Source organism: Mycotypha africana (genome assembly GCF_025528875.1).
Source record: "Mycotypha africana strain NRRL 2978 chromosome Unknown BDF20scaffold_7, whole genome shotgun sequence".
NCBI classification, from domain to species: Eukaryota; Fungi; Mucoromycota; class Mucoromycetes; order Mucorales; family Mycotyphaceae; genus Mycotypha; species Mycotypha africana.
The window spans coordinates 1,009,860-1,034,490 of record NW_026515731.1 but is presented as its reverse complement, the minus strand read 5'-3'; the positions used below and the strand labels follow the sequence as shown (position 1 = coordinate 1,034,490).

General features: G+C 38.8%; 9 protein-coding genes across 9 annotated transcripts; 7 read left to right on the top strand and 2 right to left on the bottom strand.

The window, feature by feature from the left end:
- Positions 1-719: 719 nt before the first annotated feature.
- Positions 720-2,289, top strand: BDF20DRAFT_914348 (uncharacterized protein; the record flags this gene model as incomplete). Its single annotated transcript, XM_053084174.1, has 7 exons — positions 720-833; positions 907-1,012; positions 1,081-1,639; positions 1,726-1,773; positions 1,837-1,949; positions 2,028-2,163; positions 2,256-2,289. The coding sequence occupies 7 exons, from the start codon at positions 720-722 to the stop codon at positions 2,287-2,289; spliced, it is 1,110 nt and encodes a 369-aa protein (XP_052934893.1).
- A 1,334-nt stretch (positions 2,290-3,623) lies between these two features.
- On the top strand, positions 3,624-5,652 carry BDF20DRAFT_822567 (malic enzyme, NAD binding domain-containing protein; the record flags this gene model as incomplete). The annotated part of the gene is made up of 5 exons (XM_053077712.1): positions 3,624-3,821; positions 3,915-4,319; positions 4,409-4,771; positions 4,858-4,982; positions 5,058-5,652. The coding sequence occupies 5 exons, from the start codon at positions 3,624-3,626 to the stop codon at positions 5,650-5,652; spliced, it is 1,686 nt and encodes a 561-aa protein (XP_052934892.1).
- A 483-nt stretch (positions 5,653-6,135) lies between these two features.
- On the top strand, positions 6,136-8,645 carry BDF20DRAFT_878548 (uncharacterized protein). The gene is made up of 3 exons (XM_053081503.1): positions 6,136-6,448; positions 6,564-6,902; positions 6,989-8,645. Exons 1-3 carry the CDS (start codon positions 6,392-6,394, stop codon positions 8,537-8,539), a joined length of 1,947 nt encoding a protein of 648 aa, XP_052934891.1. The 5' UTR covers positions 6,136-6,391; the 3' UTR covers positions 8,540-8,645.
- A 425-nt stretch (positions 8,646-9,070) lies between these two features.
- BDF20DRAFT_878543 (uncharacterized protein) lies at positions 9,071-11,328 on the bottom strand. The gene has a single exon (XM_053081502.1). It carries the CDS (start codon positions 11,313-11,315, stop codon positions 9,414-9,416), a length of 1,902 nt encoding a protein of 633 aa, XP_052934890.1. The 5' UTR covers positions 11,316-11,328; the 3' UTR covers positions 9,071-9,413.
- Positions 11,329-11,961: 633 nt separating this feature from the next.
- Positions 11,962-13,471, bottom strand: BDF20DRAFT_822456 (uncharacterized protein; the record flags this gene model as incomplete). Its single annotated transcript, XM_053077697.1, has 3 exons — positions 11,962-12,755; positions 12,829-13,198; positions 13,289-13,471. The coding sequence occupies 3 exons, from the start codon at positions 13,469-13,471 to the stop codon at positions 11,962-11,964; spliced, it is 1,347 nt and encodes a 448-aa protein (XP_052934889.1).
- A 3,536-nt stretch (positions 13,472-17,007) lies between these two features.
- BDF20DRAFT_836813 (uncharacterized protein) lies at positions 17,008-18,634 on the top strand (the record flags this gene model as incomplete). Its single annotated transcript, XM_053078987.1, is given in 6 exon segments — positions 17,008-17,137; positions 17,157-17,373; positions 17,458-17,522; positions 18,022-18,129; positions 18,168-18,190; positions 18,485-18,634. The coding sequence occupies 6 exon segments, from the start codon at positions 17,008-17,010 to the stop codon at positions 18,632-18,634; spliced, it is 693 nt and encodes a 230-aa protein (XP_052934888.1).
- Positions 18,635-21,311: 2,677 nt separating this feature from the next.
- BDF20DRAFT_801012 (uncharacterized protein) lies at positions 21,312-21,494 on the top strand (the record flags this gene model as incomplete). The annotated part of the gene is made up of 1 exon (XM_053076383.1): positions 21,312-21,494. A coding segment is annotated over one exon (183 nt), but the record flags the coding sequence as incomplete, so codon positions are not given.
- A 325-nt stretch (positions 21,495-21,819) lies between these two features.
- On the top strand, positions 21,820-22,535 carry BDF20DRAFT_878515 (uncharacterized protein; the record flags this gene model as incomplete). The annotated part of the gene is made up of 4 exons (XM_053081501.1): positions 21,820-21,925; positions 22,066-22,083; positions 22,151-22,384; positions 22,492-22,535. Coding segments are annotated over exons 1-3 (325 nt in total), but the record flags the coding sequence as incomplete, so codon positions are not given.
- Positions 22,366-23,336, top strand: BDF20DRAFT_822698 (uncharacterized protein; the record flags this gene model as incomplete). Its single annotated transcript, XM_053077727.1, has 2 exons — positions 22,366-22,803; positions 22,878-23,336. Coding segments are annotated over 2 exons (897 nt in total), but the record flags the coding sequence as incomplete, so codon positions are not given.
- Positions 23,337-24,631: the final 1,295 nt, after the last annotated feature.

Sequence of the window (24,631 nt, the reverse complement as noted above, 5' to 3'; positions counted from 1 at the left end):
ACTACAACTCCACTACAGTCATTATCCCCTTGTCTGACCAAGCAGCATCTTAAATAATTCTAAAAAGCCCGCAAGGCAATTAATTTTTCAGTAAGATGCCAGCATTGATGTTGAGCAGATTGTTTTTGCTCGAAGTCTGTTCTTAATTCCAGGATGAGGAACGCGTTAAAAAATTCGGAAGGAAGTACATATATTGCATTCCGGAAACGATTTTATTGGATTGATAAGGTTTCGACTCACAATTTACAAGGGGAGGGGGATGGTAACAGCTTCACAGAAATGACAGCCAATCACTGTCTAAAGTAAATGACAATACATTCAGCTAGACGAAGATGTCGGTCGTATCAGAGCCTATAACTTCAGTGCAAATAGTGCTGTTAGAACAATTTTTCAAGCAATAGCGATAGACTACTCCGCCTCATAATGACAAAGTTGATATGAATGAGCTGGGCTTTCTTTCATGCCTCTAATAACCTATTTCTGATATACCATAAGTAATGAATAGTCGGCATAATTGCTAATTGTCGGAACGAAGACTCCTTTTTTCTTGCTTTATGGTGTTCTCTATGATGGTTCATTTAGTTGATAGATTTCGTATTCTTGCAACTCTCTTTATCAACTTTTCTTTCGTTCAAGCTGTTATTTCCCTTTTTTTTATTCTTCTTACCGCATATATTTTCAGCATCTGTTTCCAACGTTTGCAGTCTGCTAAAAAATAAATGGATACTGAAAGAAGCGAATATTATTGCAACGCTTGCGACGAAATAATCGTAACCGGAAGTGATTCTGTACTTTCGGCGTGTACCAAATGCGGATGCGAAGATATTAATGAGGTATTCTTAAGAGTTGGCTTTATACCTCCACTTATACCGGCAGCAGCCATTGATTGTAACTTTTTAATATTAGTTGACATCATTCCTTAGAGTCGAAGAGTTCAATTCATTTACATCTTTTAATAATGTGGACGACGATGGCTCATTTGATCAAGTCACTGATAACGACCTTCTCCTTTGTAAAAAGAGTGATAAAATAGTAAATGAGCCCAGATTGTATATGACATCTCTAACAATGCCTTTATAGTGAATGAAATGTTACAAGAAGAAGAAAATGACGACCAGAATGAACTGTATTCAATGATGTTACTATTTGATGACAATGTGCTCCTACCTTTATCAAATGCTTTTCGACGACCAGCAACTGTTCCTGAACCCCTTAACGCGCCACTAGAGACAAATCATCGTTCCGAATCTACTACTGCACAAACCTGGGATGGCTGGGATAGCTCCTTGGAAGAACGCTTTCCAAGAAATATTGAACCACATCTTGAACTCGAACGACCATCAACAAATGAAGGAAATGCGTTCAGAAATGAGCAAGATTACTGGATTACCTCAAGCGATTTGGATAGTGAACCTTCTCTTTTCATTGAAGAAAACACTTCTTCGATTGAACAGGACGACCGCGACACTACACATGAGTCGAATGTTAGAATTGGTTGGACTGATTCTGAAGGCGACGTATGGAGTGAACCTCCTACAGCTCTTATACATCAACGGCCAGCATACAGGAACATCGGTCAAATTGTGAGAAGGGCACGCTTTTATAATACTGTTTACCGCCATGACCAGCAATATACTGAGTGAGTATCCTCTCCTGCAGCGCTATGCTTGTCTCACTGTGTCATACTTATACTCTAATCTGCGTCCGTTTTTATGGCACATGCAGGATAAGCCAAAATTTGGGGTATAATCTAGGCATGTCCTCATGGTTTAGGTGAGGATATATATAAAAAAAGGCATGCCAGCTTGACGTCTTAGTAATAACTTAATCTCATAGATCACTGGAGCACCACGAACGCCATGAACAAATACCGCAAGAAATAGCTACTCAAGCTCCTTCACTAATGCATTATGCAACAACTATCAAACGCCTTCTACCATCAGACAGAGGTAACAATTGGAATGATACTACCTGTTTATCAATGATTATAAGTAAAAAACTAATTTGTCTTTCTCTTTTTCCAATAGATGTGACGGAGCCTTGCAGCATTTGTCACGAAGATATGGGTACGGAAGAAGATGCGTGCTATTTGCCATGCAACCACCTCTATCATTTGGCTTGTATATCTGAATGGTGTACTATCAATCCAAGATGTCCTTACTGGTAAGCTCGACAATAAGCACAAACAAAGAATACTATAACTGCTGTATTTAAGTACAATTTTCCGATTGTCTTCCATTTATTGTATGTTTTAGTCGCCAACATATCAGTAACTCTAGCAGAACGTAGAATTTCCAGCAAACAGAACAGGTTAAACTTTCACTTACATTATCACCTTCTAATTATACTGCCTTAAAAGCAGTAATGCATAAGATCTGCTTGGATTTACAAGCAGCATCCAATATGGCATGTGTACATACGAAAAATTACCATTTACGCCTTTCAATAATTTTTACAGCACAGGGAACGCTATCTTTTGCTCTCATGTAAATAATACATTTGGACAATTATTAACTCTACTAAATCTCCATATACTAAATCATCAAGGGAATCTTCAAAAATCTTTACAAATCGATAAAGCTAATGCATTTCCCTTCGTTTAAAGCAAAAATCTTTATTTCAGCTTGAAAAGTGCAACTTCATGAATTCTGTTATGAAGCACATACATTTTGTGTATTTTGCAGGAAAAGTAGCAATGTCTAAGAATTATTCGTTTGAATACAGCAGCTCCTACTTTTTATGCTTGTCTCAGAAGATTAAGGGTTGCCAAGGCTTCTATGTTGTTAACCGAATGCATCGTCAATGCATTATACTGTTTTAGTCGAGAATTCTTTGTATTGATATTTTCTTTCCGTATGACCAGATTTCAAATTCTGGGATATATATAGCTGTTCGCAGAGATAATAGCTCACAAAAGCATGTGCGTTCATGAGTTTGATTGCTGCCCTTCTTTAGTAACTTTGTATCTTCGGGAATTTTTTATGTGCTCAGCGAATAGAAAAGCTAGCATTAGATAAGATCAACTTTTGCAGTTGTGATTCAACAATTAATTGCGCCAATCAAGTAAGTTTTTTCTCGATGTTTACCATGCTATCATGCTGAAGCCCGTGATAGAGAAAGCAGGGAAAAAAACAACATTGTAGATCATACCATTCTAATCCAAAACTCTGCTATACACAAAGAAGCCCTGACAATACATGCAGGTTCCCAAAATAAGAATACAGGATAAAGTAAAAAAAAAGCTGAAACCTGTCTTTATATTCTTTGTTCTTTCTTAATACCTTTTCTTCTTTCTTACTTTATCTTTCCGTTTCACTTCTTACTCACGAAATAAACACAATTCAAACGAGAAATGTCACCTATCATTGAGTTTGTTCGTCGTAAATTGTCCTCATCAAATATTGCAGAGGACGATAAAGGCGCCGCAAAAATGGACACATCTGCTACCATTGAAACCAGCAGCAGAGATGACTTTCAGCGCTTAATGGCTGTTAGGTCAGGCTTTTGTAACGAAGGTACAAGAAGAGTTAAGCGAAGCACAGCGACTATTATTTCTTTTGGAAAATCTGTATGTCGTTTATAGTAAATTTTGCTGAATAAATTGTATCTGGATAGGCACTGCTATGGACCAAAATAGGCGTCAAAAACTTGGCTTGACTGGTTTATTACCTGCTCAGATTGAGACAATTGATATCCAAAAATCTCGTGCCATGCGTATGCTTCGTTCAAAATCAACAATGTTAGAAAAGTATGTCTTTATGGCACAACTGCGCACAACCAATATCAACCTCTTCTACAAGATTGTGATAGAGGAACTGGAGGTATGCATACAGTATAACTATTTGTATAAGAAGGGGAATGTGAAAAGCATGAACTCTATTACTAAATCACAAATTACTTTTTGGGTTCTTCAGGAACTGGCTCCTGTCATTTATACCCCGACAGTAGGTACAGCTTGCCTAGAATATTCGACCATTTACCCATTTTTAGCACCTCCCGGTGTACCGGATGGCCTTTATCTAAACAAAACGGATAGCGTTGATGCTATGTCTCAGTCTATATCAAACTATGTTCCTGTTGAAGGTTACAAGCCAGAGATTGCTGTCATTTCTGACGGTTCGCGTATCTTGGGCTTGGGTGACTTGGGTGTCAATGGCATTGGTATTCCTATCGGTAAACTCCAATTGTATGTTGCCGGTGCAGGTATTGACCCTCGACGCACACTACCTGTAATCTTGGATATGGGAACCAATAATGAACGCCTTTTGAATGATGAATTGTACATCGGTCTACGGGAAAAGAGACCTGATGAGGAAGAGGTAGGTTGGACTGGTTGATGATAGTAAAACAATGGTCAATCTGGTTTTTCAACATCGAATAAATTTGGGTGAACTTTTTTACACAATAGTTTTATAGAACTGTTGATAATGCTTTAAACGCCCTTTGTACCGCTTACCCTGGTATTTTAATTCAATTTGAGGATTGGTCAACGGAGCATGCTTTTGAACTGCTGGAGAAATACCAAAACAAAATATTGTGCTTTAACGATGACATTCAAGGTACAGGTGCGGTTATTCTGTCGGGCGTTATCAATGCCATTCGTAAGGTACAAAAGGAAAACGATGTATCTCCCACAGATCATCGCATTGTTTTCTATGGTGCTGGCTCAGCAGCCATTGGAGTAGCACGTCAAATCCAAGGTTATTTTCAAACAGAACATGATATGACAGAAGAAGAAGCTAGAAGGGCATTTTGGATTGTTGATTCGAAGGTATGAACACTTTAAACAATTAATACTCATTGTCTCCTATGCTCCTTCAGCTTAGCTCTTTCTTATATTTCTGATAATCATGAAAGGGTCTTATTACCACGACAAGAGGTGATAAACTAGCACAGCATAAGGTTTATTACGCAAGGGATGATACAGAAGGACAACAGTACAAAGAGTTGCAAGATATTGTCGATTATGTGAAGCCAACCATGTAAGCCATATTGGATATTTTAACGCTAATTCACTGATTGTGCACGGATCTAATTCTTTTCTACGAATGCAATAGCTTGATTGGTCTGTCCTCCATCCCAGGAGCCTTCAATAACGAGGTTCTTTCCCGCTTAGCAGAATTCAATAAACAGCCTATTGTTTTTTCTCTTTCCAATCCTGCTACGCAGGCTGAATGCTCCTTCAGACAAGCTATGGAAGCTACGAAAGAGACAGTTATCTTTGCTTCCGGTACCGCTTTCCCTCCATATACCATCCAGTCCACTAATGAAATCAAATATCCTGGGCAAGGTAACAATATGTACATTTTCCCCGGACTCGGTTTGGGAGGAGTTGTTTCCAAGACCAAGTTTATTACAAATACCATGATATACGAAGCCGCCAAAGCCTTGGCTAATTCTTTAACAGAAGATGAAATAGCACAGGGTTGGCTATATCCTTCTTTGAAACGTATTCGTGAAGTCTCAGCCAAGGTAGCAACAGCCGTTTGTGAACAAGCCATTAGGGAAAAGCTAGCCACTTCTAAAGAGTTGCTCGAAGCCAATCGCAATAAGAATGAGGGTATCTTGAGTTTTGTCAAAGCAAACATGTGGTCTCCTGACAACACTGCATTAACTGAGCAGGACGGTATTGTACGAAATGGAAAGCTTTAATATGTTAGAAGAAGAAAAATAGTAATACAACCCATAGCAGAATATCAATGATGCAATTCTCTCTTTCTCAATAAATCATTTGTTGTTATCTCTCAGAGATTCCTTTGAGACACAATAAAATGTATATCTTTGTTAACAAAATATATTTGTATGGTAATTGCCACCTTATGAAGCATGATGTGACAAACTGAAATCAGTCGAAAGGCTCACTTCAGGAACATATAAGCTCTCCAAAATCGATTCTTTTACTGCAAAGAGTCGTAATATGCTTACAGCTTGAAAGATTATTGCGTTATATAAGTCTCCTTCACATACAAGTTCTGATATCAGTTATAGAGCGTTTCTAGCTAAATAAACTGTATCAATTTAATTAAAAAAAAAAAATCAAAAAAAATCAAGTGCTTGCTAAATTTAAAAAAAATTTATTTGTTTAAAAAAAAAGAAAACACAATCGAAAATGGATTTCTTAAAACATAAAAATTGCATAAAAATAGGATTTTAGTGGCAGTGTTTTCTTGCGTTCAACCACTGCAAATGCACGTACAAACACGCATGCATTAATCTTAAAAAAGCTATTTTATCACTCCGAAATTTATAGCCTTTTAAGCTGGCAGATAATCAAAGTGCCTTTCTTATTTTGATTTCTTTGTCTTTTTTCCCTTTTGACTTTCATTCTTCTCACTTTGTTGTATAAGTTCCAGCTTTCAAACTTGTAAATATCTGCTGTGCATCTCACATAATGCTTATATTGAGGCATAATACACTCTCAGCTGAAGATTTGTTTGTCATTGAATGTGTAAGATTCAGTCTCCCTTGATGCATTTTTTTTTTCGACAATCGAATGACGAGGATGGAGACAAGCAACATTGTGGTTGACGAGCCTTTCACTTTTTCTATTAAACTATTACTAGCGAATGATCAAAATAGCTGATCCCACCTATAAAGTCAAGGATTTATCTGACTTCACCGTACTTGAAAAATCTCGGGCTGAACTGTACGGTTACATACTCGGTTTTCTTGAAAGGCTCGGTTTATGCGAATCTCTCGGCGTTACACCGTCTGAGTTCCTCGATTTTTTAGTGGACGTGGATCATGGTTACCTGACCAACGCTTATCACTCTTTCTACCATGCTGTGGACGTCACCATTGTGCTATACCATATGATTTGCAATTATGATATTGGACGATATATCTCCCGAATTGATATAGCTGCGCTATTGATTGCAGGATTATGCCATGATATAGGACATGTAAGAGAAAGAAAAGCGCTGATTGATTGCTTCATGAGTTTTTTTTTTTTTTTTTTTGAGCTAACATGAAAACTTGCTCTGTACAGCCGGGGAAAAATAACAATTTTCAAGTCAATTTACAAACAGATTTAGCAGTTCGTTATAGTAATAAATCTGTTTTAGAGAGTTATTCGTGTACCATCACAATGGACTTATTAACAAAGCACAAACTATTACGCCATTTGGAAAAGTCAAGTAAATCCTTTGGTCTACCAACAACAGAGTCGGAAATGAGAACAGCCATCATCAAAATGATCTTAGCGACAGATATGATTTTCCACTACGAACTACAAGAAAATCTTACTAACCTATTGGAAATTATAACTGACGAAAATGGAAACGGGGGTAACGGTCGTCATGGGCGATCGACTTTACATAAACCAGTATTGCCGCCGACAAACGAAGAGATTGAGGAGGAGCTTGTAGAAGAAACAGGCAATAATGCAGACAAAGCCGAGGCAAATATAGAAATCGCTACAAAGGCTTCGGATCAGCCTACACTCATTAACAATAAGGACCATCAACACAATCATGACGTGCAGGTAAAAGATATCTTCTCCCATCAGGGAGCGAAAAGCGCCATATCCTATTTTCGACGAAAGTCATACTTTGACGACGATGCTATTCCTTTACCGCTGAATTCAATATCGGAACTACCAGACAGTCCAGAGGAAGATGATAAAAGTGAAAACGAGAATCGTAGGGAAGAATATAGAAAATTTTTTGTAGCAACAGAGCGGCATCACGCTTCAGGGATTGATCTGGTACTGTCAAATCCAGAAAACAGCTCCTCAGACGCTAATGATAAGAAATCCAACAATAAGCATATCCATAAACCGCCTAATTTCATTGTCGACTACCATCAGCGCTTAATATTATGTCAGATAGTATTACATGCAGCAGATATCAGTAATGCATTACGACCATGGCCCATATGTTTCAAGTGGTCAAATTTAGTGTGCGAAGAGTTCTTTTTACAAGGTGATGCAGAGAAAAAACATGGCATAAAGGTATCACCCAATATGGATAGGAGCCAAGTGAGTCAGTCGACCATTGGCTTACAGTTCGGTGATTTTGTCGTAAGCCCTTATTTCGAGATTTTTGCAGCCTTTTTTCCAAAAGCAGAACAAATGTTACAAACACTTGCAGACAACCGTGTACAATGGTTGCAATTGGAAGAGAAGGACTTACAAGAGAAGAAAGAGTCAGGGCAGCATAACGAGGAGAAGCAAAATGAAGAAGAGGAGGAGGAAGAAAATCAAACTTTGCCATCAAATATGTTACCTGACAGACCAATTTTGAATCCCTCAGGTAGAAGAGTAAGCGTGGCTGCAGGCATGATCGTGATTCCAGATGAATTAGAAGAAAAGACTATTGGATCAGGAAAACATAAACGGAAGTATTGGGGTATACGTAGTGTGAGCCATAGTGACATTTCCTCTTATGAAGAACGCGAACGAGCTCGAGTTTTAAGACGACGGAGTGAAGAACCTAACCTAGTGGCAGCACGCAGGTCAAAGTTCGTTTCCAAAACTCCAAATTCGAACAAAGAAAAGGAACGGTCAACGACGCTTTCGGCTACCAGTCAACAGCGGTAATCTGTATCCCATTGATTTTCCTCTGTGATCTGTTCGCCTTGTGTTATGCAGTCACTTTTTCCATTTTCCTTTTTTCTTTTTTTCTTTTTTTCCTTTTTTTTTTTTTGTATTTTAGAGCATACTGCATATCCGAACTGTTTTATGTATTATCAACAAATGAGGCCCGTAATTAGCACCAATGCGGCTGGGATAGTATTTTGTACCTTTGATATAATGATTTTATGCTATTTTGTACACTTTCTAATGAAACCGTTCGCCTGTTCTTATATAAAGATGTATAAATATGACATTAACCCTGCTGAACCGTACTTCAAAAGGGCATTATTCGATTCTCTATTAAATTACTGCTCAACCACGTTTGTAACGTGCAATTACCATACACATTGCAAGCTTCGCATCGGCTCTTATTAATAACTCTGAACGTGTGGATTAGAAAAATACAATTGCTGATATACTTATCGAATTTGACACTATTCGGCACCCATGTGGGCTTTTAAAAGAGGGTACCGCATTTTGTAAAGTTAACACAGTGAGCCATGAGCGGAGTTTTTTGTATATGCTTTGAATCTCAAATTACCAATTTACCACTTCATCCATTATGCTCACTGCGACAGTTTTAATAAGTTGAGTAACAATGAAGCGACCGATACCGACGTATATATAAGTGAAATAACAACAATGAACTAGTGATTGAGTGAACTCAAAGGGTTTTTGCTCCTTCTCAATGTTAAATAACTGCTGCAATAGAGAGGAGCCATCAGGTCATAGGATTTTGTTCATAATCAAAAGTTATAGATAAAGTAATTTATATGTGCAATTCATTCCAAAATTTCATTGGATACATGGGCCACATACCATAAAATGATGCAGCTAATCAAGAAAAAATTCTACTAAGCCTCTTTCCTGTGCTTTTGAAACCCTTTTGCAATCGAGTAGAAACTGATTTATGAGGAACGACTACTGTTGTCGATTGATCTTTTTGAATTATAATGTCGCTTGAAGGATGCACAGGCTTCTCTTCGTTGCAAATGTTGGTCTCCTCTTTACCCTTCTTTTTGGTTAATCTGATCGATGAAAAACGATTTTTTTTCTTACGGGTTTCTGCGGAAATGCTGTGAGCGGTTGTATGTTTGACATCGGCTGTTAAATGCTGAACTTGATTAGGTACCTGCTGCTGCTGTTGTTGCTGATGAAATGATTCTTTTGTTCCTGACCGGGAGATAGCTTTTGATACTGCTGATTCTAACTTACTACTGCCTTTCAAGATAGTTGCAGGAGGTATTGCTGCTGTTGTGGAGAATTGACTGATGGTGCTGCTTCGCCGAGAGAAGTATGAATTGGCCGCAGAGGATTGTTGATCTGGTGGTGTAAGGGAAGGCGTGCAGTCAGGACGGTGGTATTGGTCCATATTGTGACTGATAGATTCCAGTTCTGTTGTTTGTCTGACGGGCCGTGCTGGTTCTAAGAAAGGCTTATTGTGTTTATCATCTTCATCAGGTGATATGTCAGGCGTAGGCGGTTTACTGTTCATAATTTGCTGCAAATTTTCTGTTAAAGAAGAAAGGAAAGCGCCATTTGTAGGCTCAATTATATCGACTAGGAAATGTGGCCTTTCCTGCTGTTCTCGCTGTTCTGGTGCTCGTTCATTGATGTCGGCAATATTACTACTAACCGTAGTATTTATAGTTGAAGATTTCTCATCGGTTATCAATGGGCCAATTCCATTATTTTCTTTATCGTTATTTTTTTCCTTTTGGAGCGATAACTGAACATCAGGGTCATCGAGAGGTTGGTGTTGCTGCTGTTGCTGTTGCTGTGGTGGAGTTGAAGGGAAAGCAGACAGTGAGATAGCTTGCTCTTTTATTGGCGTAACGTTGCTTTTCTCCAGCGACTCCTTTCCTTGATCTATGTTTATATCGTTTTCCTTTCTGGGAATAGTTGGTGCAACATGGTCAACACTATTTTCATCTATCATCTGATCAACAGCCATGATTAGCTCATTATGAAGCAACTCGCTTTGACTGGAAGGACGTAGCTGATTCATGCTTTTAGTGGAAAACGTAACGTTTACTATATCATCTTTATTGGTGGATTCAGCCAACATGCTTACAGGTGGACTTGCATTGTTCATATCTTCTACTAGTTCGTCCGCATTATCGTCAGTAGCCTTCGTATTTTTTCTAGCAGAAACTATATTGGCAATGGATTGGGCAGTCGGTTGCATGAACATGTCAGTATTTCCTCCTGCATCGCTGTCATCGGTCATTGGCAAGTTAATATCGAATTTCATTTCAGTATCTTTAGAGATCTTCGAGTCAAAAGAATCAGACACTGAAGTCCGGGCAACAACTATGGTTTTGCCAACGGCAATTGTTGATGTACGCTCAACAGGATTGTCTGCTGAGGAAGTATTGTTTTTTGTAAGTCTTTTGTACTCTGTCAAATTGGCATAAAAAGCTTTAAAGCCGAGAAAGGTATAGGCTACTACAAATCCAACGATAGCAACAAGACATTTGGCTATGTGTGGCAAGAATTTTTCATGTGGTGTAAAAATTAGAGCTAAAAGTTGAACAGTGAGATCAATAATCTCCATAGGAGTTATAAGCAGTGAAACTAAATAAATATACAGAGGCGTCTGAACGAAACTTATTACGTAACCCATTGTGAAAGGTTCAAGAGGAAAAAAAAGATGAGAGAGAGAGAGAGAGAAAGACAGACGAAAGAATAAACGAACATTTCTTGAAAATGAAAAAAATAAGCTTTTTTTAACGTACATTATATACAACAACAATTAAGGAGGGCCCCGACGTCGTTCCACGATACTGAAAAGAGAAAAATCATGCTAAATCCAGTCAAAGCGCTATAATTTATCAACTTTTCCCCACATACATTTTCTGCATAGAAAACGCAGACAATTGATTCTCAAAGGAATCCTGGTTGAATTGAGAAAATAACCATCGTCTTCCATTGAAAGCACATTCTACTGTCACGACGGTACATTAGCCCTCAGCCTTTTCAATCAATGGAAGTAACTTATGCAAAACAAAGCTTAAATTCGTTGTTTTAAAGTCAAATGTAACATTACTCAAAGCACCAACGGTGTAGCCTCAATCCCACAGTTGTCGATCTTTTTCTGGGTTGGTGTCAGCATTTCCACGGGTATCAATACTCCAGGCATCATAGTATTCATAGAATAAATGAATACAGTTTATTGAAGGTATACATTATATATATATATATATCAGACAAGGCTCTACTTTGATCTGAGAGAATGGACAAAGTGATTATTCGAAAGCTATTATTTACATGGTAATATGTATTACAGCGGACATAACATGTGCTGAGGGTATAATAAAGTAATAAAAGCGGTTATATGAGACAGGGAAATCAGTAATGACTTTGACAAAGAAGTCTTTCTTTTTTCAGTAACCGAGGAAAGCTGCCCTCTTTTTGCCCTTCGGATAAACAATTAGGTTGGCCGTAAACAGGCCCATCGTCAAGGACAAAGCAACGACAAACACTTGATTTGCAAATTCAGCACCACTATTCAGACTCGAACCATCAAACATGTGAATGACGCCTTTCACACCAAGACTACCGGGTACCAGAACAATAATGCCACCCATAATAGGGACGAAGGCAAGCTTCTTACAGATACGGGAATACAAGTTACCAGCAATACCGACAGCAAAGGCGCCGGCACTAGGTGTAATAACAGAGTTGCTACCGACATAGAGACCAACGAAATAATAAACTGCGTAAGAGATAGCACTATTTGCACACATTTCCAAAACGTGTCTTGTTTTAGCACCATAAACAAAACCGTAGCCAATCGTTGCCAATGGCGTGTTCAAGAACATCCACCAAGGGCTCAGAGGATGTTGACAAGCTCCCAATACATCCAAAGCGAAGTCAGGATGAGCTAATTTCCAGATAGCACAACCATAACCAAGCCCAAAACCCAAAAACATACAATAGACAAGAGCGTACACGAAATGCGTCACACCACTGGTTAAATTTCTAGCTGCCAATTCCATTACAGCACACGTTAGCGAGTAACCAGGTAATGGGATGATAATGGCCGCCATAGCAACAGAAGCAAAACATATATGAGGTTGGATGGCCAGGCAAACGATAGCAATAGGAATAGTAACCAGCATTTCGAAAACGTTAGCAAACATGGGCATCTTTTCAGAAATGAAAGTCAAAACACCGACTAAACATTGGGAAACAAGTGATGTTCAGCGATCTGTTCATAGATGTAATAATGAATATAAAGTTAAACTTACCGACAAGACCAAAAATGGCACTAATCCAACAGTCAGTCCAGGAGCCGTTATAAAATAAGCAAGCACTGAAAGCAGAAGTCATTATATAACCAAGAACTGTCACCCAAAAACCATATGTAGGTGGACCCTCAATAATGTCATCGAGTTGGCGATTTGCTTCCTCAATACCAAGTTGACCTTTAGCTGTTTTGTATGCAATTATATTTGCTTTTTCTAACTTGTCTATATCAAGTGATCTGGGGCAACGAATAACTTGTGTATCGGAGGTATGTGTATGGATATCATTGAAGGTGGCGATAATTGTACCAGGCAGAACGACATAACTGCCATCCACTTCCAATCTCTGACTGAGCTTATCCATGGCAGAATCCTATACAGAAATTGAAAAAAAAGGAGAGATAAATCAAGAGAACATGAGGAAGTGCGCCATGCAATTTTGAGAGTAACTATTTGAACTTACAATTCTATGTGCGGGTGCACCCGTCATAACAAGAGCTTTACCCAGTTTGGCAATGAGCTCCTGTTTTGCTAGAATATTGGCAATATTTGAAGCAATTTGCATTCTGTGAATGGCCTGTTCAGCATCGTCTGCGTATCCTAGTTCTGCCTTCTGAAGATCATCATATGTATCGTTATGGCCCATGGTAGCTGCTACTGTTTTTAACAAAGCTGCGGAGCGAATTCGCCGCATCGGTCGAAAATGAGGGTGCACTGGAGGACATGAACTACGTGTTTGTGATCGTTGCTTTTCATTGAACATATCCAGTCTTAGTAGGTTGGACAGGACACCTCCACGACTCCTTGACGGATGGGGTCCATAATTTCCATATTTTGTCACCGAATCAACAAGCTGAAAGGCTTGATCGTGATGACTCATTTTCCTTTGTGCTGATGCTGTGTGAAAGTTATCATTATCATCAGAAGTATCCATGTCAAGGCATTCTTCAAAATCTCTTCCAACTGTCTTTTCCGTATTATTAGATGTTTGCGAGTTTGTTGATCTGACTGAACGCTGCCGGCTGAAAACAGGATGTAAACTAGCCAAGTCAATTGGAGGAGGCGTACCCGCGTTGTGGAACTTATTGCCTTCCATATTGTTGGGTTGGGTAACTGAATCGACCTTTAAAATTTAGATATAAGGTTAACTGTTACAAAAAAGTGATAGTAGGAAGGTTTATATATATGTATATATATATATATGATGGTAAAATCTAGAAATAATGTTATAAAATGCTATTAGTTTTTCATGACAAAGGGGAAGGGGAAGCAAAATTGGATTAACCGAGACCTTTATATAATCTTTTTTTTAAAAAAAAAAAAATCGAAAACAAGCGGCGATGATAGCTTTTTCTGAGACAAGCTTGCCTTACCTGTCAATCAGAAGGTTGAAATCAAACCTGCTCTCTTTCGAAAACGTTCAATTTGAAAATTTTTTTTAAAAAAAAAATAAATTTTGCTATTATTTATTGGGCGCGTTCTGGATCCGTTATCGCTGTTTGAAGTGTTGCAAATCAATAATAATCCTAATTATAGCAATGAACAGCCATATCCACTATGCAACTGAAGAATGGTATATCACTTAAATGCTAAAGGCACGTCTTTTGTCCTTGATGTAAGAGAAGCCTCAAAAGATAAGGGTTGTTCTACAAATTCATCTATGTAAAAGTAGACGATAGCACTGTGTAGCAATATCGAACTTAACTATGAGCCAATTACAGCTTGAATAACTGTGATCTGAACTGATCTTTGTGTAACAACCGGTTTTTCGGATCAGATTTGGAAGCATGGTGGCGTTCGGTATATAGATTGATATATGGGCTTTCTATTAAAAAGGCTCACCGCAAGACCTTTCAACCACACACCAAATATTTACTTTAATACGGTTGCGCTAAAAGCAATTATCAGTTTACAATCTGATAACTGCAATACATTATGTTTTTGATGTAAGTAGAATTCAAAAGTAAAGCTGTGCGTTGCGACGATTCTTGAATCAAACGGAATGTTAGTGAGTTTGCAAAAATGAGTATTTCATGAAAAGGATTACGTAAACTTGATTCAAAGCAAGTGAATGTAAAATTTCCGCCAAATACACTTCTGATTATAGAAGATGATGGAATAGATAGGATGGTCAGTCAGTATTAAACTGTATCGCATAGGACATTAACTGACCAAACACTGACCCAAGGCTCACAGAGAATGTTGATGAAAATTTGGAATTCTTTCGGTGTTTCTATCCGGTTAAACCACAGACGAAAGCAAATCCGCTAAAACCAATTGGCTTGATTAAAACAAAGAAGATTTAATCCTTTTTATTTTGCCTTATGACAACCGGTTTTGCTGCACGCCACAAAGGGAGACAAAGCAAATCGATGCACGTGTTTAAGGTCTTTCGGGTTATTTACTTCTTGATAATATCACTTTTAGCTTTCCTTGTGAGGAGAGACAATCACTGACATAGCGTTAAAATCACCGTGGTTCACTATAACAACTATCTCCATTACTTTCCTTAAATAATACAACAATAATATCAGAGCGGATTGTAACCGCGGGTAACCGTAGAGCTTAGTAAATCCTTTTATTCTGATATTGCGAAACGGAAATGGGTCTGCTTTCTTGAAACAGTAAAACTCAATCGTAGCAGGAAAGATTAATCCTAAAGGAAATCTTCATCAGCAAAATGTATAACTTTAATATCGATTTATGCTAAGTACAAGAAGGCATAAATTGTACACTTGAATAGACTGGAAACGTTCCAAAAAGTTACTGATATTAACTTTTTCAGCATTCATCCTTTTTTAATAATAGTTTTAGAATATTTTTTGAGAAGAAATGGTACGGAACCATCAATTCCAAGAAAAAAGACTCTTTTGGTATTTTTTGTTGCCTGCTTACCATGGTAAAAAGGATAGATAACAGCAATAAGCGGTATCGAATTGATCTTCAATTTTACGGGGTGTGTGATTACAGGTGGATTATTAATCTTTCTGGGCTCACTTTGCTGTGATGCGAATATAAGCTGAGAAAACCATTTTTCCGTCAAAAATGGAAAAAAGGGTAAGTGGGCATATGTAGTATGAGCAAACCCGAAGTTTTAGCAAAAAAGGGATGCAGTGCAGTAGTCTGATTGCGTTCCTGAGGTCCATTGTTGCTTTACCCCATCTTTTTCACATCATTCCAAGCCCAGTTCGAGTGTATATTACAGTTTATGGTAAGGGATTATCATGTGGAGAGAGAACAGAGCAACCTAGCTACCTCTAAAGGTAATTTACTTACCTCTAAAGGTAATACTAAGGATCGAAAAAATCAGCCTAAAACCTTTCTCTTCAACCGCCGACAATCTCGAACAGAAGTTGCTTTTCAGATTTTGCGATAAAGAAAATCAGACTTTTATTATGCTTATATTCAGATTCTATTTCAATATCGTGATGACATACCACGAGCTTTGTTGCGAGACTTGTCAATGAGAGCATAAAAGTCGGAGATGGGAATCACAAAACCGTCATCAATACGAGTTGATTCAACATTGGGAGTAGCGTCAGTAGCATTGCAATGGTTTCAAAAGCAGTGAACAATGTTGGAGAACATATTAAGGTGCTTGAGAGAGGCGAACGAGTGAAGCTCCAACAGGAAAGAGGCAACGGTCATAGCGCCAATTTTGGTCATTGTGTACAAGTGTTTGTGCTGCTTACGGACAACGAAGAAGGAGATATAGAAGCCATTGATCATAAACGCAAGACAACCACTTCAAATATCATTTTTTGATTGCCCTTTTTGATGCGATTCCCAGGCGAAGAATGTCCATACAAACAGAGTGTTTTGTTGTGGAGCTATTTCCAGGCTTGACCTCACCAAAACCAACAGGATAACCAAAATCAGCTGTATCAGTGTTGAGATAATTGCGTCGGGTCGGATATCAGACTCTTCTTCACATGATGATTTGTTAGCCCATCGCAGTGCTACATTTCGGTTTTGGTTGGCAATGTGATATTTGTGGTTGTTTTATGCTTAGTGAACGCGACTTATAATTGATAAAAACTGCAAGGTGAAATAAGTCTCCGTTAGTTCTTTTATTATACACTGAAAATCAGAGAGGGGAGCGTTCACAGCAAACTGAATGTTTGTTCTCAGAAAAGAAAAAATAAAAAAGGTCCTCGTTCCTTAATTTCTCAGCCAGTAATAATGCAGCATTATATATGCGCATCTTTGGAAATACAAGACGACGTGTACAAGTGTTATTATGATTCTATGGTCATAATAACGAGTCAAATGCTTGAAGAGGTGTCTAATTCGTCTTTATATACTATGGGAGGTATGGAAATACCACATAGACGACGAGGTAGACGACGAGGGTAGATTGAGTTCACTTCATATAACGCGGAGTTTGGGGCTAGACCTGATTTCGCAGTCATCTGAAAAAAGGGTGAATAACCTACCTCAACAATCAAGAGGCTTGCGGCTAGTAATCTCTGGACGAACGTCCTTGATACCAACCATTGCAGCTGATTGTTCGTCAGTCATGTTCTTTGACTTGGGTTCTCTTGCGAGGTGAGAGTCTGGACTACCTCAAAAAGAACCACAACAACAATATGTGCTTTTGGTGTTGTCATATCTTGATCAAAAAATCAACAGTCAAACAATCCAAGAAAAAAACGGAGTACTGGAACAGCTACGGCAAAAGGAAAAACAACAACATGGTAAGGCTATAGGAACAATAGCTAACGTATACGATGAACATCATGGAAAAGCACCCTGAATTCAAATGCTACTATCTGGTTATGGACAACACGCACCAACACATCAATCAAAAACCATTGAACTGCCTCTTACTGAACGTGACTACAACTGTGTTTATCTCCCGCCGTACTCTCCAGAACTGAACCCCATTGAACAATTTTGGTCCAAGTTGAAGTATACGATCAAGAGGGAAGAACTGCTGGATGTGGACACACTCTTTTCAAGAATGTCGGAAGCTTGCAATATGGTTACTCACAAGGATCTCCATTGATACATCCGTCACTCTATCTCCTGCTTCGATGATTGTCTCAATAATGCCCCTATTTAGTATAGTTTATTTATGTCATTCTTTATTCCATTATTATTTTTTGTTATTATCTTACCCAATAAAATATTGTTTTTGTCTTATCTTTGTTTTGCTCTCTACATTTGAACTCTGCGATATACCTATTTTTGTAGGCGACATCTACGCTACCGACAAATCCAAACCGAAAATGCGACATCCCAGATTTGATAACTCGACAACTGATTTTCAAAAGTGCGCACAGATTTCGAAAAATGCGACAAGTAATGTAGAAATATTGTAGATTATTTTTGATATTTAGGCCTATGGAAACAAATTAAGAAGGTTACAGTTTGCTTTAATCTTCTTTTATTGATTTAACAGCGAAAAAAAAAATTATTTTTTTTCTTTAATCTTAATGCTCGACGTAAAGAGGGGAGGGATAAAGAAATGAGAGGGGAGGGAGGTAACCTTCCTAATTTGTTTCCTCAGGCCTAAATATCAAGTGTAAAAAAAGCTGGAAAAGAGAAAATAATATCTAAAAACAAGATATTTACTTGAAACCATAAAATTTATAAAATGTAAAAATCTTATCTCAATTTTTGTGTTTTGTCTCAAATAACTTTTACCTGCCTTAAGGTAAGAGAAATGAACTATCGTTTTCACATAAACGAACCTATAGATGTCAATATACTTCAAGAAAAATATATTTATACATCTTATAAGACTGTAGAAGCTCTTAAAGTATCATTTTTATGCATTTTTATGGAGACCCAAAGTGAGGCCTAAACCCAATCAAGTTGATTAAAAAGATGCAAGGACTGGGCAATCAAAATTTTTAGTAGTTGATTAAGCGAGGCGTCGGTACTGGATCAGGTCTCAATATCACCTTTTTGACGAGGTACAAATTGAAGTCATCCTGCATAATGCCAAATCAGCCCGATTCCACCCCCACCACTGGTGTCCTGCAAGGTTCCGTCCTATCTCCTTTACTCTACTCATACTACATCAATGAACTACCAGTTATCCTACGCTCATATCAACCTGTACATCATCTACCTCTTTGTGAGCTAGCCACTCGGCTGAATTGCCTGTTATACACTGATGATGTGATACTGATTGCAGACCGTCGCCATCTACAATATCTATTACACCAATGTGAAAATCACAGTTACACCCTTGGTTATCGCTGGCACCCTGATAAATGTGTTATTCTTGACCCTCATAATGACCCTATGACCTATAGCCTTTATGAATCCCCCTTAAAGTCATTTAACTCATTTCCCTACCTTGGTGTTCCTTTCCGCCCGGGTGGCTATTGGATCCCAACGAATTAATCCGTATCAATACCACGAAAGCATTGGCTATGATGAATATCCCCAGTTCTATTGGCTTAAACAACCATGGCTTTGAGAAACTCTTGGCCCTTCGATTTAACGTTCAAATGATCCAGCCTCAACTAGAGTATGGTGCAGCTATATGCCTTTCACCTCCGCCAACATCCTTAAACTGAAGAAGGCCCAAAACACCTGTATTCGAAGGATCTTTGATGGTTCGTCCCGTTCATCTGTAAAAGTAATGCTCCACATGGCTGATTTACCATCCATGAAAGAACGCTGTGCGATTCTCCAAGCTAAATACATACTTCCTTCTCACCACTTACCAAATGATGCTCTCCTCACCTTACTGCGCCCCTACATCCAAGATCCATCCAGCAAATCAACCTATATTCGTCTAAGCCGCTCTCCTATTTGGAACCGAGTCCAATAACAACAGTCTATCAATCATAAAGTCCTCAACAAATGCATTCGTAAGTTTCGAACAGAAACTCTATATGAACTGCAACAACCACACCAGAACTCAAAGTTACTCTCTGCGTGTCGGACATCCCTAAGCTTAGACCCTATACTCTGGCTTCCGATGACTAGCGAAGAGCGTAGCCGCTGCATTCGATGGCGTTTCGGATGGCTACCTGGTGGTCAGTCCAACTTCTGCTTCCATCATCCCACCACCATCATGACAAAACAACATACCATACAGTGCTTACAGATGCATCAACGTCTGATGATGCCAATATCAATTCTAGATCCATTGTCTAATCTTTTGAATCAACTTCCCGACCAACGGACGGTCCATGTTTGGCGAGTGACGGCTGATCGAGGGGGACGAGTGGCCATTTGTCACAATTTCTATGAACTCGATCATTTGTTTCATGGATTTGATACACCCCCACCAGACCCCTCACTGGGCTTCGCCCTATTACAATGGTTGGCCCAGCCCTCACACAACAACAACTGATTAAATCCTTTTTTACCCTTGTTCCCAAAGGGGTTTTTAGCAATATATAGTCTATACTATAGAAACTATAGAACTGGCCCGGGCATTTTTGGTGCCCATTGGGTTTTAAATTGTAATAAAAGATTTCTTTAAACGTATTACGTTTAAAGAGAGGTTTTTATTGACAAAATATTTTCTTTAAAACCCAGTGGGCACAATGTTATATAAAATTGCCCGGGGCAGATCCGACTGTTTATAAAGTATCTAAAAAGCCCTTCAAGATCAAGGGTAAAAACGAGTTTATCACAAGGTTGAGTGATTATGAGGAGACATCCATTGGAGCAGTAAAGATCCTAGAGCAACATCCAAGGGTGGGGGTTCTTTGACGTGGAATAGATAGTCTAGCTCATATAGTATGTAGCAGAGGATCGGCCATTGGTGTTCCCATTGACGTTTTATCATAGGTTGTCTTGGCGGGTGGTTAGGTAGCTGATTTAGAAGATACGAAAGGGGATCTTCTATTTGCTGTGGTTGCTGCAAACGCGAGTGCATATGCAGGCATTAGATTGAGTGTGTCTTTGTTAACAATGCTGAAGGGTGCCGGATGCAGTAGGTGGTGTTACCACTAGGTAACCAACCAAGTCGCCAACGAAGACATCGACTTCTTTCTTCTCTTGTCATTGGAAGCCATAGTATGGGATCTAAACTTACTGTTGGGCGGCAGACGGACCTCTAGGTTTCATAAGAGACGATTTCGAAAATTTTGTGGACGAAGTCGGTACCTTAATTGGGACGTTTCTTTTTTTTTTTTTTAGTGGACTATAGATTTTTGATTTTAGACGAAGTAGGCTTTTATGGTAGACGAGATATTTTGAGTAGATTTCTTTTGCTTTAAAATAAACACATCCCTGCAACATGGATTACATAAATTATAATCCTGCAAGTGAGCCTATGCTTTCCGAAAATACTTTTGCTATGGACTTGGATGAAATTGCTGTTACTTTCGGGCAAATTGAGAAGATCGTCGACTATGATGAGATGCAGCGCGCGGCGCCCTGTAGTCGATGATGCGAAAATGGAAGAAACTGTTGAAGAATTAACAACAGAATTCAGCACTGTCGCATTAACGGATAAGTCCAAGAAGCGCAAGCAATATAGTGAGCACAGCATTAGACGGTTGATTCACTTAATCCAAGAGGCTGGGCTTACAGTTCCCAAAACTGCGGTTGAGTGTGACATTCCGAGGTTCACCGCTTATAAGTTTTCAGATCAGTGGAATGTTAGTGATGGTACAGTCCTTCCTGGTAGCAAGCCAAGAACCGGCATCTCTCGACCAAAGAAGCTTTTTGCAGAACATACTGAGTTTCTTATAGCATTATTTGATGCGAGACCTTTGACAACAATTGAAGCTGCAAGACAGGAGCTCTGTGCCAAATTTGAAGGTTTGAGTAGACGTCTCAAAAATCTGGTTTGTACTGTCCATTCATATGGCAGCTTTGTTTAAATCCAACGCTAAATTACTGTATCGGATCAAATTTTTCAATATCTGCGTATTTTTAAATGTGACATTAAACGCGTAAATCATACTGTTATTATAAATGTTGTTAAACGAAATGTTATGTTGCCAAAATTTAGTGATCATTCTTATCTTTCACCTTTTTCAATTATTTTCTTCTCTTCTTCTTTTCTTTCACTTCATTACCTTCAAACCAACGTCATTTTCTACACACATGTACAAGACAATCATCATAGATAAAATCAATTCAGTGAAAGAAAATTATACCAAGAAGGAAAATCCGTCCGGTAATGGCATATCACTATACAGTGTGTAGTTTGAGACATTAGTAACCTTATTGTACACTTTTCAGAGCATACCAAATGTAAGGACTGTAATGATTTGGGTCACTTTAATAAAAATTACCCGGGATGAAAGTACCATAAAGCTATATCCGCCGATGATGGTAAGTTGAGCCTCGACCTGCCTTTAGCCACACAAGCCAAGTAATAGACCATCTCTTCCACATATAGTTGGGACTCGCAATAAGAAGAGAAAACAGAGCGCCAGTGTTAAAGCAGAGAAGAAAGCGGTGAAAAAGAAGAGAACAGCATCACAGGCTGTAGAGTGTTCCAGTTGTGGGAATGATGACCATGCTTCTCCTCGTTCGCCTCTTTGTCCTAATCACATACAATCAAAGGACGAGGCCATTTCATCTGTCCTTGGCCATGATTCTACTGTTTTTACTAGGAAGCTTCCTATCGACAGTGCCGTTTTACCACAGTTTCGTGAAAAGTTCAAGGAAAAGGTCATCTCCTGCTGCAAGGACATCAGAGCTATAGTGTTTCGCTGCCAGCTATTTGTTAATGCCTATCTCGTGCATAATAAGAATGCCATTCCTTCAGAAGTCTTCACACAGCAATTTTGGTATTCTGTTGGACAACTCGTTACGGGCAAAAAGGTTACTCACAAGAAGGCGCTGAACGACGACATCAAAAATTATTTTGATGACTTTAAGGAAAAGCATCCGACAATAGTAATCAGTCAGAGCTTCACTAAAGGTTACAGCCACTGTCTCACAGAAGCCGCCAAGGAGATAAGCGTTTCGTATACTAACTCTATTGTTGAGCTTTTTGAACAACGAGTGCTTAAATATCTAACCTATAAGCTGCAAAGCATGTTTGTTGTGCGTGTTGTTATCACTACTATAATTTCGATTTCTTAGTTTCTAACCATTTGTATTTGCTTTATTATAATCAGAGCATGAAGAAGGCCGACGCAGTGGAAATATCAAAAGCATACTGCTACCAAGTAATTTGCAAAGGCGAACCCAACTGGCCTGATAGAATCATGCTTAGTAAAGAAGACAAAAGCAAGATAGAGATGCTATGCAAAAGCTTTGAGAAACTTATAACGGAAAAGGTTACGTTGCTTTCTTTATCATCCGATCCCGCCAAGTTTACCAAAGCATTATGGCACATCCTATCCTCGTATGAAAAGGAACATGACAAACATGCAGCTTACGATGTCCGTAGATTACCGCTGCCCAAGCGCTTCTTCCCTTTCCCTCTGCCTTCGCTCCATTGGCGTTTCATCACCATAAGCATCAACTCGCTCCTCCCATTCATGTTTCCCGGTACACCTCCAAAAGGCTATACAGATCAACTCGAAAAGTTTTATCAAGTGTTCAGCTTTAAGAAGATGGGATTTGATACGTAAAAAAAGAAAAAAAAAGTTTGGCAGAAATGTTGTCATTGGTATTTACTGAATTTCATTTTTTGTGACAACAGTTTGAATAACCTCAAGACAAGCCAAGAGACCCTATTCCGTAATATCGTCCGCTCGGATGGCTTCACTGTCAACTTTATTTTTAGTAAGAAGAGAAAACCATCGAAGACCATCAGTTGACTTTGGAAGATTTTGATTATGCCGAAATCGAATCTGGTTATAGACCCTGCTTCATTGATCCTGGTAGAAGAGACGTTTTCACAGCAGCATTTGGGATAGACGTAACGAAGCACCAGGTGCGAAGCTGTTCTACCAAAGAGTACTACCATATGACTGGTAGCACTAGGTATTCAGCAAGGCTGGAACAGAAGAAAGCAGACAAAATCAAGGGCATCGAAAGTGATATGCCAACTGCCAAGACAGGCTCCAAAGCCCAATATCACTGTTATGCAGCATACATCCTACAGCACTTGGAAGTCTTGTTTTCTTTCTACGGTGATGACACTGCCAAAGATCGATTTCATGTATACCAAGGACGGAAACGTGCAGCAGACAAAATGGTAAATATGCTAGTTAATGGCAGTACAAAGTATAACGAGGATCTCAGATTGAAGAAGAGAGAAGAAAAAGAAAAGAAGGCCTCAAAGAAGAAGAACAATGGCAAGGCGGCTTCTCAGAAAAGACGAAAAAAGAAGAAGAAAGGAGCACCAGAGAAAAAGAGTATAGAAGAAGGGACATCAAAAGTTAAAGTGGAATTGGAGAAGAAAGATAGGTTATAAGCAATCATCATCAACAACTTATAGAAAGTAATATGTTTTTTGTAATAGTAGTTCAAATGCCAAATGGAGGCCCCAACCTTTCAATGTCGGTGATGTCAAAAAAGTACCTCTCATTGTATTTGGCAATGGTATGTTCGCTAAAGACAATGTCGCATTCAAGGGTCACCGATGTGGAACGGTGGGTGTTTTGTGGCGTGCACTCAAGCGACGTGAAGCAAGCGGAGACCTGGTAGTACTTGAAATCGATGAATACAAGACATCCAGGATATGCTCCTGCTGTTCGAACGATACTTTGGAGAGGTTGAAAGGCGTTAAGACCTGCAGTATACTTGTATGTAAAACTTGCCATATACTGTGGAATCGAGACGTCAATGCTGCCAAGAACATGATGAAAATCAGTTGTGCTATTTGGAAGGCTCTAGGAAGGCCAAAAGAATTCACGCGGACAAAAATATAAAAGCATCCTCTCCCTCAACATCGCTGGAACGAACCCAGTTTGATAATTAC